Here is a 20,763-nt window from a genome sequence, read left to right as displayed (position 1 = left end):
GAGAAAGGGGAAGAGGGATGCTCTGCGCAGTTCAGCGCTTTATCGCCCTCCCCTATAAAGGTTATCTCGTTGACAAGCCCAGCCATCCTTCTCGCCGCGCGGAATGGTGGGAAGCATGCCCTCGGACGGGTCGGCCGTATACGATAAGGCGCTTCTCTGAGTGTTGAGGTGGTGAGTGACGTTGTGAGTATATAATTTCAATGGATTAACCGCGTCTATCCTTATCACATATCACGCAGGCGATAAACTCCTCGCAAGGCTATCTCTCGAGACCGGCGAACGCATTGATAACGCCACAAAAGTACAAGCGGGCAGAGAGATAGTTATCCATTGTCCATGGTGTACAGAGCATACTCACAGTCCGTGAGTGATGAGGAAGGCGTAGAATTCGAGGCAGTCAGCGCTGGCTTGCAGTGTCTCCTTGAAAGCGTCCCAGCTTTGGAAGAGCGTCGGCAGGTGCACTATGCTGACGATGGCAAGCCAGTCCGAAGGAGGGAGCGTGCAGAGGCCGGCTTGCGTGTAGCAGACCGAGTGTGAGTCGAAGGCCTTATCCTCCAGCTGAGCGCAGGTCGTGTTCGAGACGCCAGTCGCTTCAGGGACCAGCGTACGCTGAAGACATTGCATGGTGTCGACCATCCACGTCTGCCCTTTCTCGCCGAGCTTTTGACGTTCCAAGCTGAACTGAGTGCAGTATTTGTAGCCGTAGCCCACGGGATATCCCTCTGAGCCGCAGTGATAGCGCGACTCAAGGCAGTCGAGGTAGAAGGAGCAGTTGTCGCGCGGAGGTTCGGAGCAAGCATCCGCAGCTCGCACTCCTACCAAGTCCGACGATGAAGAGGGTATTTTCACGAGAGGAATCAGCGACAAAGCCAAGACGAGGATAAATCTGCAGTTGAACTTGAGTCTGACGTGTACACGTCTTCAGACCGAACGCACTGACCCCCACTTGGAGAGCGCACGAAGCCAAGTCATGGCGATTGTTCCTGGGTCCTGTGCTCCGCGTCCTCGGGCGCTTGTGCGTCTCCAGGGCCGTCTTCGAGGAGGAGATGGTGGTTGCAGCCAAGTCACAGAAATCATTTAGCGCGGTCACGCCCGGGTTGCAACATCAGTCACGTGTGGGAATTAGGCGCGCGTCACCAAAAATAACATGAACGTCTCCCGTTCAGCCACCACGAAGACGGTCGGGCAAGCCCTGAAGCCCGTTCTTTTATGCGAGCCCTTCCAGGAGAAGTCAGCAAGGAAAGCATCTTGTCAGGGTAGGAAGACTTCTAATCCACGTTTTTTGGAGCATTTTCGGGATAAATCAGCCCAAGATGACACATGGGCCGAGCCGAGCGTGCGGCTGGTCTCGACGGAGGTCGAGGCAGTCCACGCCAAGGTCGCGAGCGCTCCATCAGCGAGTTCTGACCAGCGTAGCATCTGCCCGCTCAACATCCCCTTCAAATACGTGCCCGCTTCTGCCGTAACTCACCCTTTCCTCCCCGCCATCTCCCGGCTTTCCGCTCGTTAACCCACCCATTCACTCACTTGCTATGCGGTCGCTCGACCTCTTCGTCGCGGCCTCGGCCGTGGCCTCTGTCTCTGCAACTTCCTCTCCCTTCAACCACCGCCGTCAGGCTCGCGAGGTCGCGAAACGCGCTGGCACGAATGTCATCGACCCATCTCAGTTGAAGGACTCTTACGACTTCGTCGTTGCGGGAGGTGGCGTTGGCGGTGAGTGCTTTCTTGCCTGAACACTTTGAATATTTGCTGATAGTCCTGGTCAGGTCTCGCTGTCGCCAGCCGCCTTGCTGAGGATGAGAACGTCTCGGTTCTGGTTCTTGAAGCCGGCTTCTCCGGTGACGATGTCATCAACACCATCAGTACGCCATTTTGCTAGTCTTCTCGCCAAGTCTAACTTCCGCTCTTCAGACACCCCCGGAGACACCTACTGGAGCTCCCTTGGCGGTACCGAGTACGACTGGGGTTACACGACCGCTCCGCAGGGCAGCCTCGATGGCAAGGCTCGCAGCTGGCCGCGTGGAAAGGTGAGGCTGCCTGTTGTCCAGGACATACATCGGTACTAACGCTCATCAGGTCTTCGGCGGAAGCAGTGCTACCAACGGCATGTACTTCGTGAGTTCTCTTTTCCCCGCCCTGTTCAGGCCGATGCTAACGTATCATACAGACGCGCCCGAACAAGGAGGAAATCGATGCCTGGGGCTCCCTCCTTGGAAACGACCCGGCCGCCAGCTATTGGACGTGGGACAGCTACTACGCGGCGTCGAAGAAGAGCGAGCACTTCCACCCTCCTACTGCTGATGCCGAGGCCGTCGCGCACATCACGTACGACGAGAGCATGCACGGCTCGGATGGCCCCATCCACACGACCTTCCCCGCCGTGTCCTTCGGTCTCAACGGTAACTGGACTGAGGCGTGCCAGGGTGCGGGTATCCCCGCTACCCAGGACGCTATGGGCGGCGACAACCTCGGTGCGGGCGTCGCCACGTCTTCGATTAACCCCGACGGTTGGACTCGCTCCTACTCTCGCTCCGGTTACATTGACTCCTTCGGCCCCCGCGCGAACCTCGACCTTCTCCCCCAGGCGCACGTCACGAAGATCAACTTCAACGGCACGACCGCCGATGGCTTGACCGCGTCTGGTGTCACCTTCCAGAGCGCTGCTGGCGCTGAGGCGAAGACGGTCAACGCTAACAAGGAGGTCATTCTCTCCGGCGGTGTCGTCGGAAGCCCGCACATCCTGCTTCTCAGCGGTGTTGGCCCGAAGGATGTCATCGAGAGCGTCGGTATCCAGGTCCAGCACGAGCTCCCGGGTGTCGGCCAGCATCTCCAGGACCACGTTGTAAGCTGGGTGTCATCGCATGTGTAGCAATGGTGCTGATCAAGTACAGTCTTCCATGGTCCAGTGGTCGACTGACATCGAGACTGCCGGTACCGTCAACGCTGCCGCGAGCGACTTCGCGAAGACCGCCGAGTTCCTGTCGTACATCAACTCCGCCACCGCCTATGTCAACTTGACTCTTGCTGCCGGCGCGGACGCCGCCAAGAACATGACCGACACTGCGGCTGGCTACGTTGACACGTACATGCAGACGCTCCCGACCTCCGACGACGGCATCAAGTCTGGCTACAAGGCCGTCCACGACGTGACGCTCGACTTCATGGCGGGCTGGGTCAGCCAGCTGGAGATCCTCTTCTCCATCACGACCCCGGGCTCTATCATCATCCAGGCCGCGCTCCAGCACCCGCTCAGCCAGGGCCACCTCTACCTCGAGAGCGCGGACCCCTTCACGCAGCCGGTCATCGACCCGGGCTACTTCGCCCACTGGGCGGACATGTTCATCATGCGCGAGGGTATCAAGCTGGCGCGCCAGATTGGCAACACCGAGCCGCTCAAGCAGTACATCAAGGAGGAGCAGTACCCCGGCGAGTCAGTCCAGACGGACGCGGACTGGGAGAACTTCCTCAAGCAGTCCTCCGGCACCGAGTTCCACCCGGTCGGCTCCTGCAGCATGCTCCCGCTCGAGCAGGGCGGTGTCGTCGACGGCTCGCTCAAGGTCTACGGCCTCGCGAACGTCCGCGTCGTCGACGCATCCGTCATCCCTATCGAGCTGTCGTCCCACATCGGCTCCCCGACGTACACCGTCGCCGAGCTCGCTGCGCAGATCATTAAGAAGGACCACGGTGACGCGAGCGCCAACTCGACTTCCGCTACCGGCTCGCCCGCGCAAAACAACGCGTCGGGCACGTCTGGCTCAGGCTCGAACGGCGCGCGCGCGCTCGCCCTTCCCCTCACCTCCTTCGCCGGCGTCGCCGCCGCGATGCTCGTTACCCTCTTCCTGTAGATGATACCGGGCACCACCACGGACTACCTTATGCCTCAGTTACTTATGTCCGGTCTCCCGGTTATCACGCCCCTTGACGGACTCGTTCTGGCGCTTGCTTTCGACGTCGTTGCTTGGATGGGTTAGGCGCGCGACTGCATGTGCTATGGGGCAGTGCAGTCCGGCCGTTGCGCTCTTTTTATTCTACATGCTTTTTGTACCGCGCTGCTAGGCCAAGATGCATCGCTAATCCTCGGCCAATGCCGCAGCTCTGGATCTCTACTACGGTCTTCAACGGAACTCACTGTATCAATACACCCTTATACCTACGGATCGATTCAATAGAAGGAACCTTCGCACACAACGAGCGCTGGACAGTGCCAAACATAGGACGAGCTGTGTCTGAACAGGTACTAATTGAATGGGGAAGTCTGCGAGATCATGGCACCAGGAGGACCAGCGTGAGCGGGCGGTGGCAAAATTGGCGGCTCTCTGACGGTCTAGATGACTTTGCAGCCTTCGCTGCGCTCTAAAATACAGATTGTAGTGACTTTGATTGCACTTGTCTGAGTGGTTGCACTGCTAGGAATTGACAGCGTTGCAACATCTCCAGCGACTTTACGCCACAAAAGGTAATGGCTTTGTTTGTTCGCCTTGCTCATGTTTGTTCCCTCGAAATCAACTCTTTGAAGCGACAACTCCATGCGCATCATGGCGTCAAGCGCGGTCAGTTCTGTCCATCCAGGACTCAGAAACATCCTACTAGGCAGACAGCGGGTCAGGAATATCTTGTCATCCCGTCGAGCGGGAATCGCGAAGTCTTCGCCCGTGTATCGGGAACTGCATGCTCTGTGCGAACACGGGAAGCTTCGAAGCCATAAGCACTGCCATCCCTCGCTTATAAGCGCCCGTGAAACAATCGCAAGGCGTGATCTGGAGTATCGGCAAGCAACCCTAGGGAGTTCGGGAGGCTTGCAAGGGCAAGAGAGATCCCGTACGAAGTGTATATTCTTCAGAAAAACTAAGCGGTCTCCCATAGGCGAGGCATCTGAGAAAGTCATCTGCTACAAGGATGAAGTTCAACTTCAAGAGGGGCACGAATGCGCGCCCGGCGCTACGGCGGTTCTCCACGTGCGTGATGGAACCTGGCGCGGTGTCGCCGTCTCGGCGACGACACGCCGTTTGGACAGCGGTTTCTTCTTGCTTCCTGCCCCCAAGCTCCACTCGCTTAAAACCCCTTCCGCTCCCTCTAGGCCCCTCATCTGTCTCTCTACCCGAGCCAGCCTATATACCATCACGTACGCGCGATTCCCCCGCTTTTTCGAGCCGTTTCTGACGAGGATTAGCCCTACACCGCGGTCGCCATGTTCCAATCCTACCTCGCCGCTGTGCTGGCCGTTTCTGCAGCCTCTGTCGTCCGTGCGGACGTCACGCCCACCGACCCGGGTCCTGGTAGCTCGTTCACTGCGGGGAAGGAGTGCACGTTCAACTGGGACCCGGACACCGATTCTGCGGGCGCGTGGAAGTCCTTCACCGTTGAGCTCATGAGCGGCGGCAACCAGGCGATGAACCACATCACCAGTGAGTGCTAATAAACAATCCCCCGCACACGCGCTCATGGTATTTCCCAGCCGTCGCCACGGATCTTGACGGCACCCAGAAGGGCACGCACAGCTGGACCTGCCCGGAGCTCGAGCCCTACTCCGCCATCTACTTCTACCAGTTCTCCTCCTGCGACTCGGAGAACAAGACGTGGACCACGCGCTTCACGATCACCTCGCCCTCCGGCGAGACGACCGACCCGGAGCACGCCACGCAAGACGATGGCTCCGCGATCCCCTGGGGCACCGGCAAGCTCGTCGACGAGGCCTCCGCCGTCGCCCTCCCGTCCTGCGACGGCAACGCGGGCAACGCCACCACCCCGGCCTCTGGCGCCGCATCGGGTGCCGCGTCTGCGACCGAGTCTGGCGCGGCGTCGTCCGCGGCCGCCTCGGGCGCTGCGTCCAGCACGGGCGGCGCTGCTGCGTCATCTGGCGGCGTGTCCCCTGCCGAGGAGCAGGCGGCCACCAACACCGCGCTGAATGCGGCGACGTCTGGCGCAGCGACCGGCACGGCCGACGCCGCGGCCTCCACGCAGAGCAACGACGCGCTCCCCATCCAGGCGCGCGCCTGGCAGGCCGCCGGCGCCCTCGGCGCCTCCGCGCTCGCCTTCACCTTCATGCTCTAAGCGCCGCACACCCACCACCACCGCACGGGGTCTATGGTACTATACCTGGTCAACGAAGAGAGGCACAAACATGCCGGCCATCGGGGTCTTCTAATCCACACGTTCATTCCTTTGGAGTCTTTAGGGAGCAGCTACAATATCTATTCGTCGCCGTACTACAATCTACGTCCGAGCTACCACACGTCACGGACCTGCGCTTCGATTTACATCGCACGATAGTATCACGGCTAGTCAGTGTACTCATATTGCTGCCATGTTCTTTGAATGTCAATACGGCGAGTCACGTTCCATCTGCATGCATAACATCGTCTACGAGGCCTCGACATATTCTCCTACGGTCAGAGGCGCGTCCAAGTGGACCACCCGGACTCCCAGAATTACGGGGGAACTGCGCTTGCGTTCGCTGGCCTGCAGCGTTTGCCAGCGAACTCATCTGACGGAAGTGTCGATGCTTCCTTCCCCGGGTCGGCCTATTAGCCATCGACGTGGACGACGATAGCGCCGACCGCGTTCCCGCCAGCCTTTGTGACCGGCGGTGTTAAGGCACTCGCAAAGTAACTATTCTGTAGCCCTCGCAAACGTGGACTCAAGACGCGCGTCCCCTCGAATGTCTGTCATGATCGGCGCAGATTTGGCGCCTGGTGAGGTGTGACGGGGCGTCGTGAAGCAAAGCACGGACAACAATCTCGACTACATATAGATTCCGCTACGACCATGATATGGCGTGTCGTTAAAGGCAGAGATCGCACAATGGCGACCCTTCTTTGTAAGATATTATCTACGAATGATAGCTAGCTTGCTCTTCCCTCGTATCATCTCAGTGCTATGAGTGGCAGCATCAACTCAAATCTGACCGCGCTGCGATCGCTGTTTAGCCCCAATTGAGCGCCAGCACGATGAGTGCTGACTTCGCCTGTCAATGGTCACGCCTGGTCACAACAATCATGGCCATCACGCCCATTCAGTTAACCCTTGCTCCTGACCACCATGAACATCGTGGAAGTCCTTCCTGCGGAACTCGTCGTGCGCATCTTCGAGCTCGTCGACGCGCACACGCCCGCACCCAACAGTCATCACGCCATCCCCGCCGCTGTCATCCTCTCCCATATATGCGCCCACTGGCGCTCTATCGCACTCAACGACCCTTTGCTGTGGACAAAAATCTGGATCAAATTCCGCATGGATGCGTACATTCAGCATGTCCTCACGCGTGTGACGGTATGGCTCACCCGCTCGAAAAACGCCCCAATAGACGTCTACATCGACGTAAAGTGCGACTTCACTGACGACGATACTGTTCCCTGTGCTTCGCAGATCGTCGCAAGGACCTTGAACCTCCTCCGCGAACATGCATGCCGACTGCGCTCACTCATATTCCTCTTCCGAGATACCCTCATGTCGCCGCCTTACTATGTTATAAGCCAACTGACGGATCTTGACGCGCCGTCGCTCGCGGGGTTGCAGGTCTATGTCCCACGCGCTCAACCCACGACAAGCTTCTGGGATCCTGGCCGCTTGCCTCGGGGCACGGACCAGAATCTGATCGCCCCAAACCAGCCGTGGCCCTGCTTTTCTGCACCGAAGCTCCAGCGCATCGTTCTCGGGCCTATCTACAACCCTGTCGGTGGCGTCCTACCCAACGTCGCCCATGTCGAGGGCTGGACACAACACATGGGTCCCTACGACAGGACGCTGCCCGCAATTGCGCGCAAATTCCCAAATGTCGAGACGCTCGTTCTACGGTACTGCACCGCGCGCATGATGTCCAACTTGGGGACAATTCTCTCTGGCATAACCACGGTCACGATCGCGTCCCTTCGCTTCCTTTCTGTCAGTTTCGCGCAGGTCTCGTGCAGTTCAGCGCTGAAGTTCGCCGAGCTGCCCAACCTCGAGTGCCTTGAGTACGCGTCTGAGGTCCGCAGCGACCTGTGGGACGTCCTCCCGGCCCCCGGCGCAATGCCGCGCTTGCGCAAGCTCTGCCTGACGTTCTTCTCCATGCGGCCTATCAACGCGGCGACCAAGGCGTACCTTCGTGGCCTGAAGACGGTCGAGCATCTGCACCTCACGCACTCACCGGGTGATTTCATCGTGCCGCTATCGAGCGCACATATGGCACCCATGAGCCGAAGGCGGTCTATAACGGCGCTGCAGGACATGAGCATGGCCGATGTAAGAGATGTCCTGAACGGTACGTGCACGTCTCTTCTACTTTTTCTTCAACTAATATATATTGTACAGGAACGACGACACCAGCGGAAGACTTGCTCTTTCCCGAGCTGCACACCGTCTCCCTCAACACACTGAAAGCCTCCGATGTCGCCTGGCTGTGCAATCTCGTCGCCGTACGCGCTCCGCGAATCCGCACGGTCCAGCTATCTTCCTCCGCGATGCGGCACCTCGAGGGCAGCCTGCGACGACGCGGGGACAAGATCGAAACATCGCCTCTAACGGTGCTGGGTAGTCGAAGGCATGCGGAGGACGTGCAGCTTCCGAAGGATGTGGGAAGGTGGCTGAGGGAAAGGGTGCGGGTGGAGGCTGAGGAAGAGCATAGGGAAGGTCTCCATCAGCTTTCGCGGGACGTGGTTGATGGGATTGGAATCACGCAGGAGTTTACTTTGTGATGGCTGCCACACTGTCTTGCCTGGGTTTGCGGCTACCCCCGATACTTTGTCGCTATACAGTGATTTATGGCCACTTGCCGTGGGATTTATCTCCTATCAAAATCGCACATGGTCGCTGTGGGATTATCGATCCTTATCATTCGACTTGAACTTGCACCTGTATCTGACATTTTTCGCTGCAAAGGATAACCCACACCATGGTCAAGTTCGACAAGAAGGTGATAGCTGGGCTGCGGAAGGGGCTCGAGCAGCACAGAAACTCAGAAACCCTGGGTCCGAACGGGCACATCTTGTACGATGCAATGGCGGACACCGTATCGAGCGGCGGTGACTTCAGCGCTCTCTCCACCGATCCCTTCTCTCTTCCAGCTGCCTGCTGGCGCTCGAGCCATCCTACCGTACGCGCGGGGCTGTCGGCCCTTGTGAGCCTCGAGGCCATCCTGACATGGGCTGAGAACTCTAAATCGTCTCAGACGACGAACTTGGTGCTAGGTCCTCTGCGTGAAGGGTGGTTCGACATCATAAACTGGCTGGAGTTCTCGCTTCCATCTAAAGGTCCTCTACCTCTTGAACGTGCCTACTTTCGCGTCTCCATAAATCTCCTGCGTCACCTATTTCGCTTGAAGAAGCATCTAGCGGACCTGCTCGAGCGGAGCACACAGGTGCATGTGTGGACGATGACGCTATGGTGCTGCCTGTGGCTGAAGAAGGACGACGAAGAGATGATATGGGACTACGGCTACTGGATGGCGCGGGCAAACGAGGCCATCTCGTTCATGGCTAAGCCCATCGCCTCGACGGGCAAAGAAGACGATTACGACCACGAATGCGTCTGGGAGGCATTAGCTGCGGTCAATCACCGGTCGGATCGCGTGCATCGGTTCATCATACTCGGTATCACGCAGTTCATCGACTTCACGCTGAACGTGTCGCGCAGGACCCGGGAGTTCTTCATGCGGGAGACTCTCAGCGGGATCCAGACGCAGCTCGAGGAGCTCAACCGCTTCTTCGTGGGTATGGGCGTGACACGAGTTCGTGAACGTGACGTTGCCGCAGTGGTTGATGTCGCCCAGAAACTCCATAGCCTCCCCGGGGGCAACGATGTCGCCTGCTTCGCATTGGACCTCCTCACGTCCTTCTGGGATTGGGAGCATCGCTCTATCGCCTGGTCACTGAAGGCTGGCGTGTTCCCTCTGGCTGCGTCCCTCTGGCGTCGAGAGTCGAAGGTATCGTGCGATAAACGGGGAACACTCATCAGGCTATTCTTCACACTTGCCACTTGGAGCGCATATCTCCCCGTCGCGATCGCTTTCCAGAGATACCGCGCGGGTCAGTCTTTCGAGACCGCTGGCTGTCTAGAGGAGGAATACGTGAAGATATTTCCTCAATGGGTTGGCGCTCACGAGGAGATGATGAAGCGATGCGCACTTGTGGAGGAGATCTTCGAGCCCAAATGCCATAACTGGGTATGTTCTGATCCTTTCGCGCCGAGCTCGCTACTGATTCTCTGTCAGCGATGCCCAGCCAATGGGCAGCTTGAGGGCACGCGCGTCAAGTGTTGCGGGTGCTACAAGGCTTACTACTGCTCGGAGGCTTGCCAGAAGCAGCACTGGCGCATGCACAGGTGCTTCTGCTCCTTGATCAGAAGGACCGCCGACGGTCGTTTCACGAGGATAGAGCCCGCGATACGCACTGGTTAGTAGTGAGCGATAGGACGCCCGGAGCCATGGCTGACCAAATCGTAGACAGGGGATATGTGAAGCCCAGGGAGGCGCACTTTATCAAGGTCCTCGCAAAGAAGTTTATTCATGAGTGCGGCCAGAAAATCCTTGAGACCATCATCGACCACCAACGCGAGACGCTCCCTGCGGACGATGCCACCTGCGTGGTCGCGCTCTGCGTCCGTCTCGACGAGGTTCCCCCGGGGGTTGGCATTCAGCTGTACCCCGGGCACGGAAAGGAGGACTATGATCCCAGCCGCAGCTACGAGGAGAACACGAAAATATACGTCACCGCACAGCTGCCCCCCACGCGCCGTCAGGAGCGGCCTCCGCCTCTCGTCGAGGTGATGGTGATCACAATGTGGGAGCTTCGAGATAGGGCGGAGCACTTCAAGTCGTGCAAAGACCATGCGATGTGCGTGGCCCGCGTGCAGGGCAGGCCACCGAAGTGCAGGGAGCTGGAGAAGCTCGGCAGGCGATGTGATCGGTGTCTCGAAGTTTGGGGGCCTGACGAGGATCCATGGGGGGCGCCGGACACACTGGAGTATAGGCGGTCAACGTACTGATGCTGGCGTCGGCAAGTCCGTTCGCTGTTCATACACAGGCCCGTTGGAGATAAATAATGAACTACACAACCTCTATGCCACTGACCCTGTATATTCGTCGCCGGATCCGCGAAATTCGGTACGTCGATGTGAGGGAGTATGTTACTTTCTAAACCGCGCCACAAAGAACACGTGGAAGCGGGGACGCTGATCAGCCCAGCGATTTGAACTTGGACCTCACACTCGCGCTGCTCTACTCGAATTGGCGGTGTTGCTCGACCATGTGGAAGCTCGACAGAAGGGTGGTAGTGGTGCTGCGAAAGGTCCTCGACCATCGTGAAGCCGACGCGATAAACTATGGCCCAAACCAGGACATCATCTGCCAAGCAATCGCAGGCACCCTATTGAGCGGAGGGGACTTCAGCGCCCTATCCACTGATCCGTTCTCCCTCCCACCTTCTCGCTGGCGTCATGACGATACATCCATAGCAAGAGGGATGACAGCCCTCGTAAGCTTCGAGGCATTGCTGTCATATCTTGAGCTGTTCGACAACCCTCAGGCGTTTTCCCTGGTGCTAGACGATCTGCGGAACGAATGGTTCGACATCATCAACTGGCTGGAATTCGCGCTTCCGTCCAAGGGTCCCCTCCCCTTCCATCGCGCTTACTTTCGCATCTGCATCTACCTCATCCGACATATCTTTCGCCTGAAGACGCACCTGTCAGACCTTCTGACGATGAGCACGCAAGTGCACGCCTGGGCTATGACGCTGTGGACCAGCCTGTGGCTCACGGTGCCGCTGAAGTTGCTATTGACCTGGGATTACGGGCATTGGACATTGGATGGCCCATATGATCCATGCCATATCGTTTATGACCAAGTCCGTCGAAGCCACAGGCGCCGGGGACGACTACGACCACAACGCCGTCTGGGAGGCCTTAGCCGCGGTCGGGCATAAGCCGTATCGCATTCATAGGCTTGTCATCAAGGGAATTACGAACTTCATGGACTTCATGTTGCGCTCCCCCGAGTTCTCGCGGGAGTCCTTCATGAGGGACACTCTCAACGTAATCCAGATGCAGCTGTACGAGTTGGATCGCATATTCGGGGAGATGGATGTAACTCATGTTCGTGAAGGCGATGTATCCGCCTTGGTCGCCGTCGCTCGGAAACTTCACAGCATTACGGACGGCAACGACGTCGCTTGCAGCGCGCTGGCACTCCTTGTGTCCTTCTGGGAATGGGAGCGTCGTTCTATCGTCTGGTCACTCAAGGAAGGCATATGCCCCCTCGCCGCCTCTCTGTTTCGACCGGAAGCAAAGGTATCCAGCGAAAGGAGAGTGACCCTCACCAAGTTATTCGGCATGCTCGCTTCCTGGACCATCTATTTTCCTGTAGCCGTGGCTTACCACACGTATCATGGCGGAGAGACTCTCAGGACCGCGGGCGTTCTCGAGGAGCCATACGTGTCCTCAGGCTGGGTTGCGGCTCACCAGCAGATGCGTCTTCGATACGAGACTGTAGAGGAACTCCTACGCCCGAAGTGCTTCAATTGGGTACGTCTCTGCATCGTCCGCACGAAGGTCATGATCCGATGTTATCTTCAGCGATGCCCGGCGAAGGACCGACTGGAAGGCGCGCGTGTAAAATGCTGCAAGTGCTTCGACGCATATTACTGCTCCGAGACCTGCCAAAAGCAGCATTGGCGCATGCACAAGCGCTTTTGTTCTGCCATCTGGTCTGTCAAATCGCCCAATGGTCGGATGAGGCGAATCGACAAACCTGTGCTCACCGGTACGCACCTTCTCTTCAAGCAGAGGTTGATCATCTTCGAAGCTCTGAGCAGCATATTGTCTCGATCGAGAATGATTGACAATTCCTCTTTCTGCGGCCCGACCTCAGCAGTAGCAGATAACTGACGATGTTGTAGACAGAAGCTACGCCAAGCCTCGAGATGCCCACTTCGCTATGTTGATCGCCAAAGATTACGTCCATGAGTATGCCCAAACGATAATAGATGACCTCGTCGAAGTTCGACGCGAAAAGCTTCCGACCGGCGCACACGATCTCGTCGCATCCGTCTGCGTCCTCTTCGACGAGAAAGCACCTCGTCTCGAAATTGGGGTGACTCCGGTAGCGGGCGAGGACGTCCGCGACCCCAGCCTATCCGCCGAGGATAGCACGATGATATCTGTGTCCGCGCGGCTGCCTGCGACGCAGCGCGGCAAACGGGCATCGCCTGTTATCGAGGTCATGGTGTTGACATTGTGGGAGCTGCGGGACAGAGCGGAGCATTTCAGGACGTGCGAGAATCATGCAGCATGCGCGGCCCGCGTGCAGAGCAGGCCTCCCAGGTGCAACCAATTGGAGTCGCTGGGCAGACGATGTGAGTCGTGTCTGGAAAACTGGGGGCCGGACGAGGATCCGTGGAGTGCGCCGGAGGCGTTGGAGTGCAGGCGCGGGATGTACTGAGGTTGTCGTCGAATATTTCGTTCATGACTCAGGTGCACGTCTGCTTTGGAAGACCTCCGATAAATATATTCATACAACGGCCACCTTGCCTTCGGTCTTGTACACCACACCGGCCTTCATGACGAAGGATACCGATTCCTTACTCACGGCCTTCTCAAACTCTTCCACAGACCCATTTAGCACGCCGCGTACGCCAACGATGTCCGCCGCCCATCCAGGTCGAAGGACGCCGAAAGGGATCTCATTCGGACCCAGCGTTCCCTGCCGGATGCCGGCGATGACCTCGTCCACTAGTTGGGCGCCCGACTTCGCATCCGGATCTGAGAGGCGAGTCAGCAAATGTCATTCATGGCCAGCCATACTACAAGACCAGACTCACCGACTTTGCCGCCCGCTATACACCTGTATCCTCCAAGGGTCCCCCATTGTAACACCTTCTCCCACGACGCGCCCAGACGACGCATGAGTTGCATTTCTAGCGCATTGTCTCCGTGCGGGAATGGGCCCGTATCGCCCCCGCATGCGATGTGTTCGTCTAGTCCCTCGCGCAAAGCAGCCTGGAAGGCGCGCACGAGCGTTCGCCACCGCTGCCGGGAAATGTTGTCCGTCTCCGAGTGGGTATACATGACGGACAGCGTCGGGACCCAGGTTGTGGTAGAGTTGCGAAGGACACGAAAGAGGGTGAGGTCTTCCGGGTCTGCTGCAAGCGGGGAGGGGTAGCCCGCCGGCGCGCTGAGTATAGTTTGGAATGGGGAAGGGGTTGGTGTACAGATGCCGTACCCGTGCTCGACGCTGTCGACGCCGAGGGGTAGAAGGGTCGCGATAGACGCGTAGTTCGACGCGTGCGCGGCGACCCGGACACCGTACGCGTGAGCTGTGTCGATGATGACGGCCATCTCTTCGCGGGAGAAGAGGGGGAGATTCAAGGTAGCGCGGCCGGGGAAAGCGGGTGCTTGACGCCCGAGGGGTCGGTAGTCGGCGTAGAGCTTTGGGGGAGGTGAGCAGAATGCGCGTTATGAAGTCCAGAGACGCACCTTGATCCAGTCCGCGCCAGCGCCTATCTGCCTGCGTACAACCTCTACGCACGCCTGCGGTCCGCTCGCTGCCTCCGCGCCTGTGATACCCTCCACGCCCTCCTGATTGAGATGCACATTGCTCTTCGGGCCTGCGCCGTGCCTTCAGTCCCCCACCTCTCCCCTCGCGTCAATGAAGATAGCGCACCATAAGCGCCCGTGCTCACGATCGCGCGATTCGCGGTGAAGTACCTTGGGCCTGGGATGATGCCCTCCGAGATACACTTCCTCAGCGAGATATCCGCGTCGCCCGCGCCTTCAGTGCCCAGGTCGCGCACAGTGGTGAAGCCGGAGAGCAGCGTCTTCTTCGCGGCGACGGTGGCGCGGATCGTGCGCTCTATCACGTTCTCCTGCGTGTTTTGGTTCGTCCAGGATACCTCATTGTAGGCGTGGAGGAACACTGGTGTATATATGTGAGCGCGAGGGAGAGAGAGAGGAGTGAAGGAGGGGACGCACTATGAACATGCACGTCCACAAACCCAGGGAGGATTGTGAGGTCCCTCAAGTCTAACACCTTGATCCCCTGCGCCTCATCCTCCTTGGTAAGGTGACTGAAGAGAACGATATTGTACGGCTTGACATCCAGGATGATCCCATACTTCGTCGACACCGTGATGACCTGGTCGGTAACGAGCTTGCGGGCTACTGAGTCGAAGATGGCGTTCGTGTAGAGCTTTGTGACCTCCATCTTCATCCCGGGTCTGACTGGAGGTCGCGGAAGCTGGGGAGAGGGGTGAGAGGGAGAGGACTATTCATGGAGGAGAATCGGGTCATGACCATGAGGTGGTCAACGAGATAAGCGCCGCGGCTTTGCCGGGCCGTTGAGCCGGACGGGCGCTTAAGCTCATCGGCGACTTGTGCAAAGTACGCCAGCTGTTACGAAGAACATTCACAGTGAATTCGAGTAGCGCTACTAGTAGGTGTACAGTAGGATGTCATGAAGGTCCGTACACGATCAAAGTCCTTGTTGGTAAGTCCATTACAGGTCGTAGATGATGAGGATTGACTCGTTAGTTGCACCAGAAGTAGTTTCCTGGGATGACGTTCGGGCAGCCCTGAGTGTCTGCGCAATTCGGTCAGCAAGGTGGGCTCATACAAAGAGATCGACGCGATGTACCTTTGTCGACCGGGCAGTCTGCCGGGTCGTCGCAGCACTTGATGCAGGCGCGGTTGCCCGCGGGCTCGACGAGCTCAACGTAGTGGTTGTAGCTGGCGCAGATGTTAGCTTCAGCCAGAAATTCGACGAAGGTCAACGCGACTCACCCAAGGCAGACGCTACCTTGAGGGTTCCCCTGGCCGTTGACGCCGCCGCTGGAGTCGTACTGACCGCCAGCGTCGTCAGGGTTCAAGCGCTTCAGCTTCGTCGGGTCGATGCAGCCCGTCACTGTCATATCCTCGTCAGCACCACGCCTTCGGCCACATTGACTGAGGAAAAGTACGCACGCTGAGCATAGCGCCCGCCGTTGCGCCCGTTGCCGGACTTGAACTTGACGTTCGTCCAGAAGTCGGCGGGCAGCGGGCCCTGGGATTTGTCGTAGCGGCCGGACGGGGAGCAGAAGGTCTTCATGCCGCCGGGGTGCTCGCTGTCACCGATGTTGGTGTGCTTGTCACGGGGCATGATCATGCTGGATGGAAGGGTGAGCTGTTAGTGAGGGGAGGGACTGGCGAAGGGCGGTATACATACCAGAAGTTGTCCTTGTCCGTAACGTAAACGATGTTGTCAGCAGCCGCGCGAGGGGCGACAGACGCCGCGAGCGCGGGGGCCGCGAAGAGGGTGGCGAGGAGGATGTTGCGGAGGTTGAACATGATGTGGGCGTAAGTCGTAAATGTGGATGAAGGAATAGGGTGGGGTGAAATCGGTGTGAGGGAAGTACGAAAGGCGAAACCGCAAGGGTACCACCTTGCGCCTAGCGGTTTATATACCCGCCGCCACGGCTGATCGTGGCGGGCCTCCATCCGCACCGACCCTGTCAAGGGCGTCGATCAAGCAGCTCGTGGGCGAGGACGCGTTTCACGCGCATGTGGGGAAGAGACATCCAGTGCATTTTCGAGGCCAATGGAATCGGAACCTGCGTGGCCGAGGCCGTCAGCTGGTCATTGACTGAGATTGGCTGTTCGCCGCTGTCTTCGGGGCCAGGGACGGAGAGGTCCTCATCGGAGGATGAGCGCGGAACGTCGAGTAATATTCGAGACTCGGAGGCCTCGTAATTCCAGCTGGCTGGAAGATTCGGAGGACTACACGGATGGTCCACAGTAGACCCAGCGCAAGGAGGATCTCGGGACGTCCGTCCATAGGCCAGAGGGGAAGAGCTCATGCCCGCTGTCTTGACGCCGCGTCCGAGGCGGGCAGGGCAAGCCGCATGCCGGTCAGCGGGGCAAGAGGGGGCCGAGGCGGGGGGCGGAATCAAATGTCGGATTCGGAATTCGGAAGGTTGAACTGACGTCACGCTGGGTCACGTTACTCGCGCGGCTTTTCCCGGGATGCCGACAGCCGAACGGGCGCTTAGATGTGTTGTCTGCTATTTGGCACTTCTTGCTTTCTACCACCATGTCTGCATATCGAATCTATACAGACCTCGCTGCTCATCATTCTCACTGATGCTTCCGATAAGAATGAAGGCATGCTTCTCCCCTGCCCTCGACGTCATGCAAGACGCTGCGCTCGCAGTCCTTCTCTCGATTCTTGAATAGTACTCCGCGGTCCCCTGTAACGCATCCACATCGCTTTTTCCCTCGCATGTTATGATCTGTGCAGTAGCTATGCCTCCTTGCGCACAGTCCACCGCTCGCGAGGTCTATCTGTCAGAATCGTCGCGAGGTGGCCTTGGTTGGGATCACGGTCAGTACACAGCCCCATGTCCCACTGATCTTCCGTCCTCTATCAGACCTTCCGTTCTTCCATCTAACGACCGTCATTGCGACTGAACACCGTGAGATTGCTTATTCCTTCATCGGGGTTCCTGATGCCTTTGCCCGAGTCATTCCTCAGCAACTGCTACCGTATAAATCGCTGCACTTGCGCAGTGCTCTTTCTCTAACCCATCATGTTCCCCGAACTTCAGACCTTCGTCCCTGACGCGGAGATCCATACTCTCACCCAGAAGCAGCCTCCCAAGTTCGGGCATGCACTTAAGGAGTACTTCGCTCTCGATCCCGACTACGTGAACCTCAACCATGGTGCGTCTCTTTCCCTCGCCTTCATATGGAGCATCACTAAGAACACTTAACCAACTACTATAGGCTCCTACGGCTCGTGCCCCTCCTCCGTCATGGAGTTCGCCTTCGACCTCGGCCGCAAGATCGAGCGCAACCCCGACTACTTCGACCGCGTCGCCGTCAAGCCCATGCTTGCGAAGATCCGCGAGCAGCTCGCGGACTTCATCGGCGTGAAGTCGAGCGAGGTCGTCATTGTGCACAACGCATCGCATGGCGTCAACACCGTCCTATGGAACATCGAGTGGGCTCCGGAGGATACCATCGTGATCAGTGCGTATGGAGTCAAGAGTCCCGTCGCATCTCAATCCTATCCCATTCCTCAACTTTGCTATACGGTACTGACGCCATCAACCAGCTAGCACCACCTACTACGCCGTCGACGCCGCCGTGAAGTTCATCCACGACAAAGCGCCGCACCCCAGCATCTCCCACTTCCCCCTCCTCCACCCCACTACAAAGGAGGACATCCTCCGCGCCTGGGAGGCCCACATGCAGGCGCTCGCCAACTCTAAACGCGCGTCGTCCGACTCTGATCCCAACGCCAAATCCACCACTCCCGGCAAAATCGTCGCTATCATCGACACCATCTCCTCCAACCCGGGCATCCTCAACCCTTGGGTCAACATGGTCAAGATCGCGAAGCGCTATGGCGCCCTCGCCGTCGTCGACGGCGCGCACTCGCTCGGGCAGGAGGTGGATCTGAAGGATAAACTCAGGGAGGCGGATCCGGATTTCTTCGTGTCGAATGCGCACAAGTGGCTGTATGCGAAGAGGGGCGCGGCGGTGTTTTATGTGCCGGAGAGGTGAGTGGGTGTGGCGTTGTGGCTTGTGGAGGTTCAGTACTAGATCTACCTCGCTTGTGCTACGGCTGTCGCGTCGCTTATGCTGATCCCGTGACCGCGACAGGAACCAAGGCATAGTGAAGGCGTCTTTCCCGGTCTCGCCGTACTATGTGTCGCCGAAGGATAGGCAGTCGCCCTCAGACAACTTCGTCGTACAACACAACAGTGAGCTACGCTGTCTCTGCATACCCCTTTGCATTGGCTGACCTTCTTGCCCTAGTGACCGCCACCATCGACTGGTCGAACTTCTTCACCATCCCTGCGGGTAAGTCGCGGCCAAGGCATACCCACGCACACTAATCGCCTTCTGACTCACTTCATCCTCTCCTCATCGCTTCTCCCCTCTCGCTCTCGCCCGTACTAATAACCCCCTCGCCAGCCCTTCAATTCCGCGCCTGGCTCGGCGGCGAAGCCGCCATCAACGCCTACACGCACAAGCTCGCCCTCGAGGGCGGCAAGCGCATCGCGGAGATCCTCCAGACCGAGATGATGTACCCCGACGAGGACAGCGGGATGGAGCTCTCGATGGTCAACGTCGCGTTGCCGCTGCCGGCCTGCGGGAAGGTCATCGGTCCTGGCGCTGGCGGTGAGATCAGCAAGGAAGAGTACGCGTTCCAGATGAAGGTGCAGGGCCTGATCCAGCGCAAGCTGTTGGAAGAACGGAATTTGGGGCCGACGAGGTACTATCATAATGGGCGGTTGTGGCTGAGGGTGAGCGGGCAAGTGTGGTTGGAGGTGGGTGGAGATTTTTCTTGGCGGTCTATGTGTTGATTGCTAACGTATGTTTCAGATGGAGGACTTTGAGAAGGTCGGATGGGGCGTGAAGGAGGTTTGCGAGGAGGTCATCGAGGAGCTGCAGCTGGAGAAGTTAGTACCGGTAAAGAACCAATGAGTACGTTACTCGTCCCCTCCCGGTCTGTGTCCATCGCTAACGTACTCTGGGATAGGACTATCAGTGTATTTATTAGCTGAACAACGCAATGAGAACGCGGGTTCTCGCGCACACATCTCGCGCCTCAGTCACGCGGCCCAGTCGACAGTGGCACGTGCCGCCTCAGCAGCCTTCGATGAACCCTCATCAGTCTTCATGCTCCTCCTTGATGCTGTCTAGTCCGCGGAGTTTTTCTCTAGTCTATGAAATCCGCTCTACGCTCCTCGACGACGTCGGGCATCAAGTAGACCGATACCATCACGTTTGAACAGGCGCTGTCAACACTGGTGCCATACAGGTGTGAGTCCGCCGACCTTCAAAAAGCCGACTACCGTGCTATCCTTCAGCCTACCTCTAGTCATATCCTTTTTCTTTTCCGTTGCTTTTTCTTCCCGCTCACACGCATTCGAGAAGATGTGCGATCCAGGAGACTTGGACTGCTTTGACTGTTCCGACTGCGACTTCAGCACATGCACTGATTGCCGTTACGATACTTGGTGTATGTATTTCGTGTCCAAAAACGCTTGCTATCGCTGACGTATCTCGCAGGGTGCGATGCTATATGTTGGGGACCATGTTCGTGCACCTTGACTGGCGAAGGGTGCTGATCTCATACTCTCAGGGCTTTGTATGTGTGGGGATCGGGTCAAAGTAGGAGAAGAGGCGCACAAGCTGGTGATTTCGCAGCCTACGGGACAGGGCGTTATGAGCGCCAGTCCCTGATGGTGGATGCAGATGAGTTGTGGGTCCTAGCCACGTGATGATTTCCGCTTAACAATCAACATAGCCAAACAAAAGAAAGTCGCCGCTTACTTCCGTCGCTTGTCCTTCACCGAGTATGGGCGGCGAGGCCTCGCTTGTCCTCGGGGCGAGGCAACAGAACTGCGCTCCAACGCCCATGAAACAACCGAGATGCTGCATGATCCCGTCGTACATATGCCTAACCCGTGCCGATGAGTAGGGTTTTGGTTCGTCGAAGCCCATTGTTCAGTGCCTTTGCCTTCAGTGCCCGCAGCGGCGGTCCTTGATACAAGTAAGGCTCAAAGCACAGGTACGAAGCTCCCTCCGCGTGCTACTTTCCCGAGGTGAGATGCATTACCCGCATTCATCCATCGCAAGACCCGATGCGCGGCTATGCGCGGCGCCGGCGCTACCCCGAGTCTGCATGAAGGCCCTTCAGCCTAGGTGGGAAGGATCACGCGATGAATCATGACGGGACGGCAGACGGGCCCTCCCATCCGTGCGGAAGAAGGTGATGGGTGCGGACTTTGCGTGCGCGACCTGGGCGCG

At 58.1% G+C, this 20,763-nt stretch overlaps 8 protein-coding genes across 8 annotated transcripts; 5 read left to right on the top strand and 3 right to left on the bottom strand.

Annotated features, from left to right (window-relative positions):
- Positions 1-184: 184 nt before the first annotated feature.
- SCHCODRAFT_02620254 (uncharacterized protein) lies at positions 185-1,053 on the bottom strand. The gene is made up of 2 exons (XM_003032919.2): positions 941-1,053; positions 185-886 (listed from the first exon to the last, which is right to left on the bottom strand). The coding sequence occupies exons 1-2, from the start codon at positions 970-972 to the stop codon at positions 355-357; spliced, it is 564 nt and encodes a 187-aa protein (XP_003032965.2). The 5' UTR covers positions 973-1,053; the 3' UTR covers positions 185-354.
- Positions 1,054-1,532: 479 nt separating this feature from the next.
- SCHCODRAFT_02666039 (GMC oxidoreductase) lies at positions 1,533-3,845 on the top strand (the record flags this gene model as incomplete). Its single annotated transcript, XM_050346565.1, has 6 exons — positions 1,533-1,713; positions 1,767-1,862; positions 1,912-2,027; positions 2,077-2,115; positions 2,168-2,842; positions 2,892-3,845. The coding sequence occupies 6 exons, from the start codon at positions 1,533-1,535 to the stop codon at positions 3,843-3,845; spliced, it is 2,061 nt and encodes a 686-aa protein (XP_050201357.1).
- A 1,167-nt stretch (positions 3,846-5,012) lies between these two features.
- On the top strand, positions 5,013-6,389 carry SCHCODRAFT_02620247 (uncharacterized protein). The gene is made up of 3 exons (XM_003033492.2): positions 5,013-5,122; positions 5,171-5,405; positions 5,456-6,389. Exons 2-3 carry the CDS (start codon positions 5,189-5,191, stop codon positions 6,049-6,051), a joined length of 813 nt encoding a protein of 270 aa, XP_003033538.1. The 5' UTR covers positions 5,013-5,122; positions 5,171-5,188; the 3' UTR covers positions 6,052-6,389.
- A 1,618-nt stretch (positions 6,390-8,007) lies between these two features.
- On the top strand, positions 8,008-8,672 carry SCHCODRAFT_02496748 (uncharacterized protein; the record flags this gene model as incomplete). Its single annotated transcript, XM_003033491.2, has 2 exons — positions 8,008-8,239; positions 8,290-8,672. The coding sequence occupies 2 exons, from the start codon at positions 8,008-8,010 to the stop codon at positions 8,670-8,672; spliced, it is 615 nt and encodes a 204-aa protein (XP_003033537.1).
- A 197-nt stretch (positions 8,673-8,869) lies between these two features.
- SCHCODRAFT_02496481 (uncharacterized protein) lies at positions 8,870-13,411 on the top strand (the record flags this gene model as incomplete). The annotated part of the gene is made up of 7 exons (XM_003033490.2): positions 8,870-10,138; positions 10,187-10,367; positions 10,418-10,808; positions 11,126-11,732; positions 11,821-12,495; positions 12,547-12,733; positions 12,870-13,411. The coding sequence occupies 7 exons, from the start codon at positions 8,870-8,872 to the stop codon at positions 13,409-13,411; spliced, it is 3,852 nt and encodes a 1,283-aa protein (XP_003033536.1).
- On the bottom strand, positions 13,196-15,224 carry SCHCODRAFT_02620237 (uncharacterized protein). The gene is made up of 5 exons (XM_050344989.1): positions 14,941-15,224; positions 14,633-14,884; positions 14,446-14,576; positions 13,791-14,397; positions 13,196-13,731 (listed from the first exon to the last, which is right to left on the bottom strand). The coding sequence occupies exons 1-5, from the start codon at positions 15,170-15,172 to the stop codon at positions 13,481-13,483; spliced, it is 1,473 nt and encodes a 490-aa protein (XP_050201356.1). The 5' UTR covers positions 15,173-15,224; the 3' UTR covers positions 13,196-13,480.
- Positions 15,225-15,253: 29 nt separating this feature from the next.
- Positions 15,254-16,734, bottom strand: SCHCODRAFT_02620233 (uncharacterized protein). Its single transcript, XM_003032917.2, has 5 exons — positions 16,169-16,734; positions 15,928-16,109; positions 15,748-15,868; positions 15,602-15,693; positions 15,254-15,547 (listed from the first exon to the last, which is right to left on the bottom strand). Exons 1-5 carry the CDS (start codon positions 16,288-16,290, stop codon positions 15,495-15,497), a joined length of 570 nt encoding a protein of 189 aa, XP_003032963.2. The 5' UTR covers positions 16,291-16,734; the 3' UTR covers positions 15,254-15,494.
- Positions 16,735-17,528: 794 nt separating this feature from the next.
- On the top strand, positions 17,529-19,575 carry SCHCODRAFT_02728826 (PLP-dependent transferase; the record flags this gene model as incomplete). The annotated part of the gene is made up of 8 exons (XM_050347113.1): positions 17,529-17,661; positions 17,725-17,970; positions 18,056-18,503; positions 18,607-18,707; positions 18,763-18,807; positions 18,922-19,277; positions 19,333-19,434; positions 19,490-19,575. The coding sequence occupies 7 exons, from the start codon at positions 17,529-17,531 to the stop codon at positions 19,432-19,434; spliced, it is 1,431 nt and encodes a 476-aa protein (XP_050201355.1). The 3' UTR covers positions 19,490-19,575.
- Between the last annotated feature and the right edge of the window lie 1,188 nt (positions 19,576-20,763).

This window comes from Schizophyllum commune, assembly GCF_000143185.2.
Source record: "Schizophyllum commune H4-8 unplaced genomic scaffold SCHCOscaffold_4, whole genome shotgun sequence".
Lineage (NCBI taxonomy): Eukaryota > Fungi > Basidiomycota > Agaricomycetes > Agaricales > Schizophyllaceae > Schizophyllum > Schizophyllum commune.
The sequence above is the reverse complement of the archived record's forward strand: the minus strand, read 5'-3'. Positions and strand labels throughout refer to the sequence as shown.

Coding starts and splice junctions, on each gene's coding strand:
- SCHCODRAFT_02620237 (XM_050344989.1), bottom strand. CDS start 15,172: ATGGAGGTCACAAAGCTCTACACGAACGCCATCTTCGACTCAGTAGCC. Junction 14,885..14,940: donor TGTGGACGTGCATGTTCATA/GTGCGTCCCCTC, acceptor TATATACACCAG/TGTTCCTCCACGCCTACAAT. Junction 14,577..14,632: donor CGTGAGCACGGGCGCTTATG/GTGCGCTATCTT, acceptor GGCACGGCGCAG/GCCCGAAGAGCAATGTGCAT.
- SCHCODRAFT_02620233 (XM_003032917.2), bottom strand. CDS start 16,290: ATGTTCAACCTCCGCAACATCCTCCTCGCCACCCTCTTCGCGGCCCCC. Junction 16,110..16,168: donor ACGGACAAGGACAACTTCTG/GTATGTATACCG, acceptor CCTTCCATCCAG/CATGATCATGCCCCGTGACA. Junction 15,869..15,927: donor CGGCGGGCGCTATGCTCAGC/GTGCGTACTTTT, acceptor AGGATATGACAG/TGACGGGCTGCATCGACCCG.
- SCHCODRAFT_02620254 (XM_003032919.2), bottom strand. CDS start 972: ATGACTTGGCTTCGTGCGCTCTCCAAGTGGGG. Junction 887..940: donor CGTGCGCTCTCCAAGTGGGG/GTCAGTGCGTTC, acceptor GTTCAACTGCAG/ATTTATCCTCGTCTTGGCTT.
- SCHCODRAFT_02620247 (XM_003033492.2), top strand. CDS start 5,189: ATGTTCCAATCCTACCTCGCCGCTGTGCTGGCCGTTTCTGCAGCCTCT. Junction 5,406..5,455: donor GGCGATGAACCACATCACCA/GTGAGTGCTAAT, acceptor GGTATTTCCCAG/CCGTCGCCACGGATCTTGAC.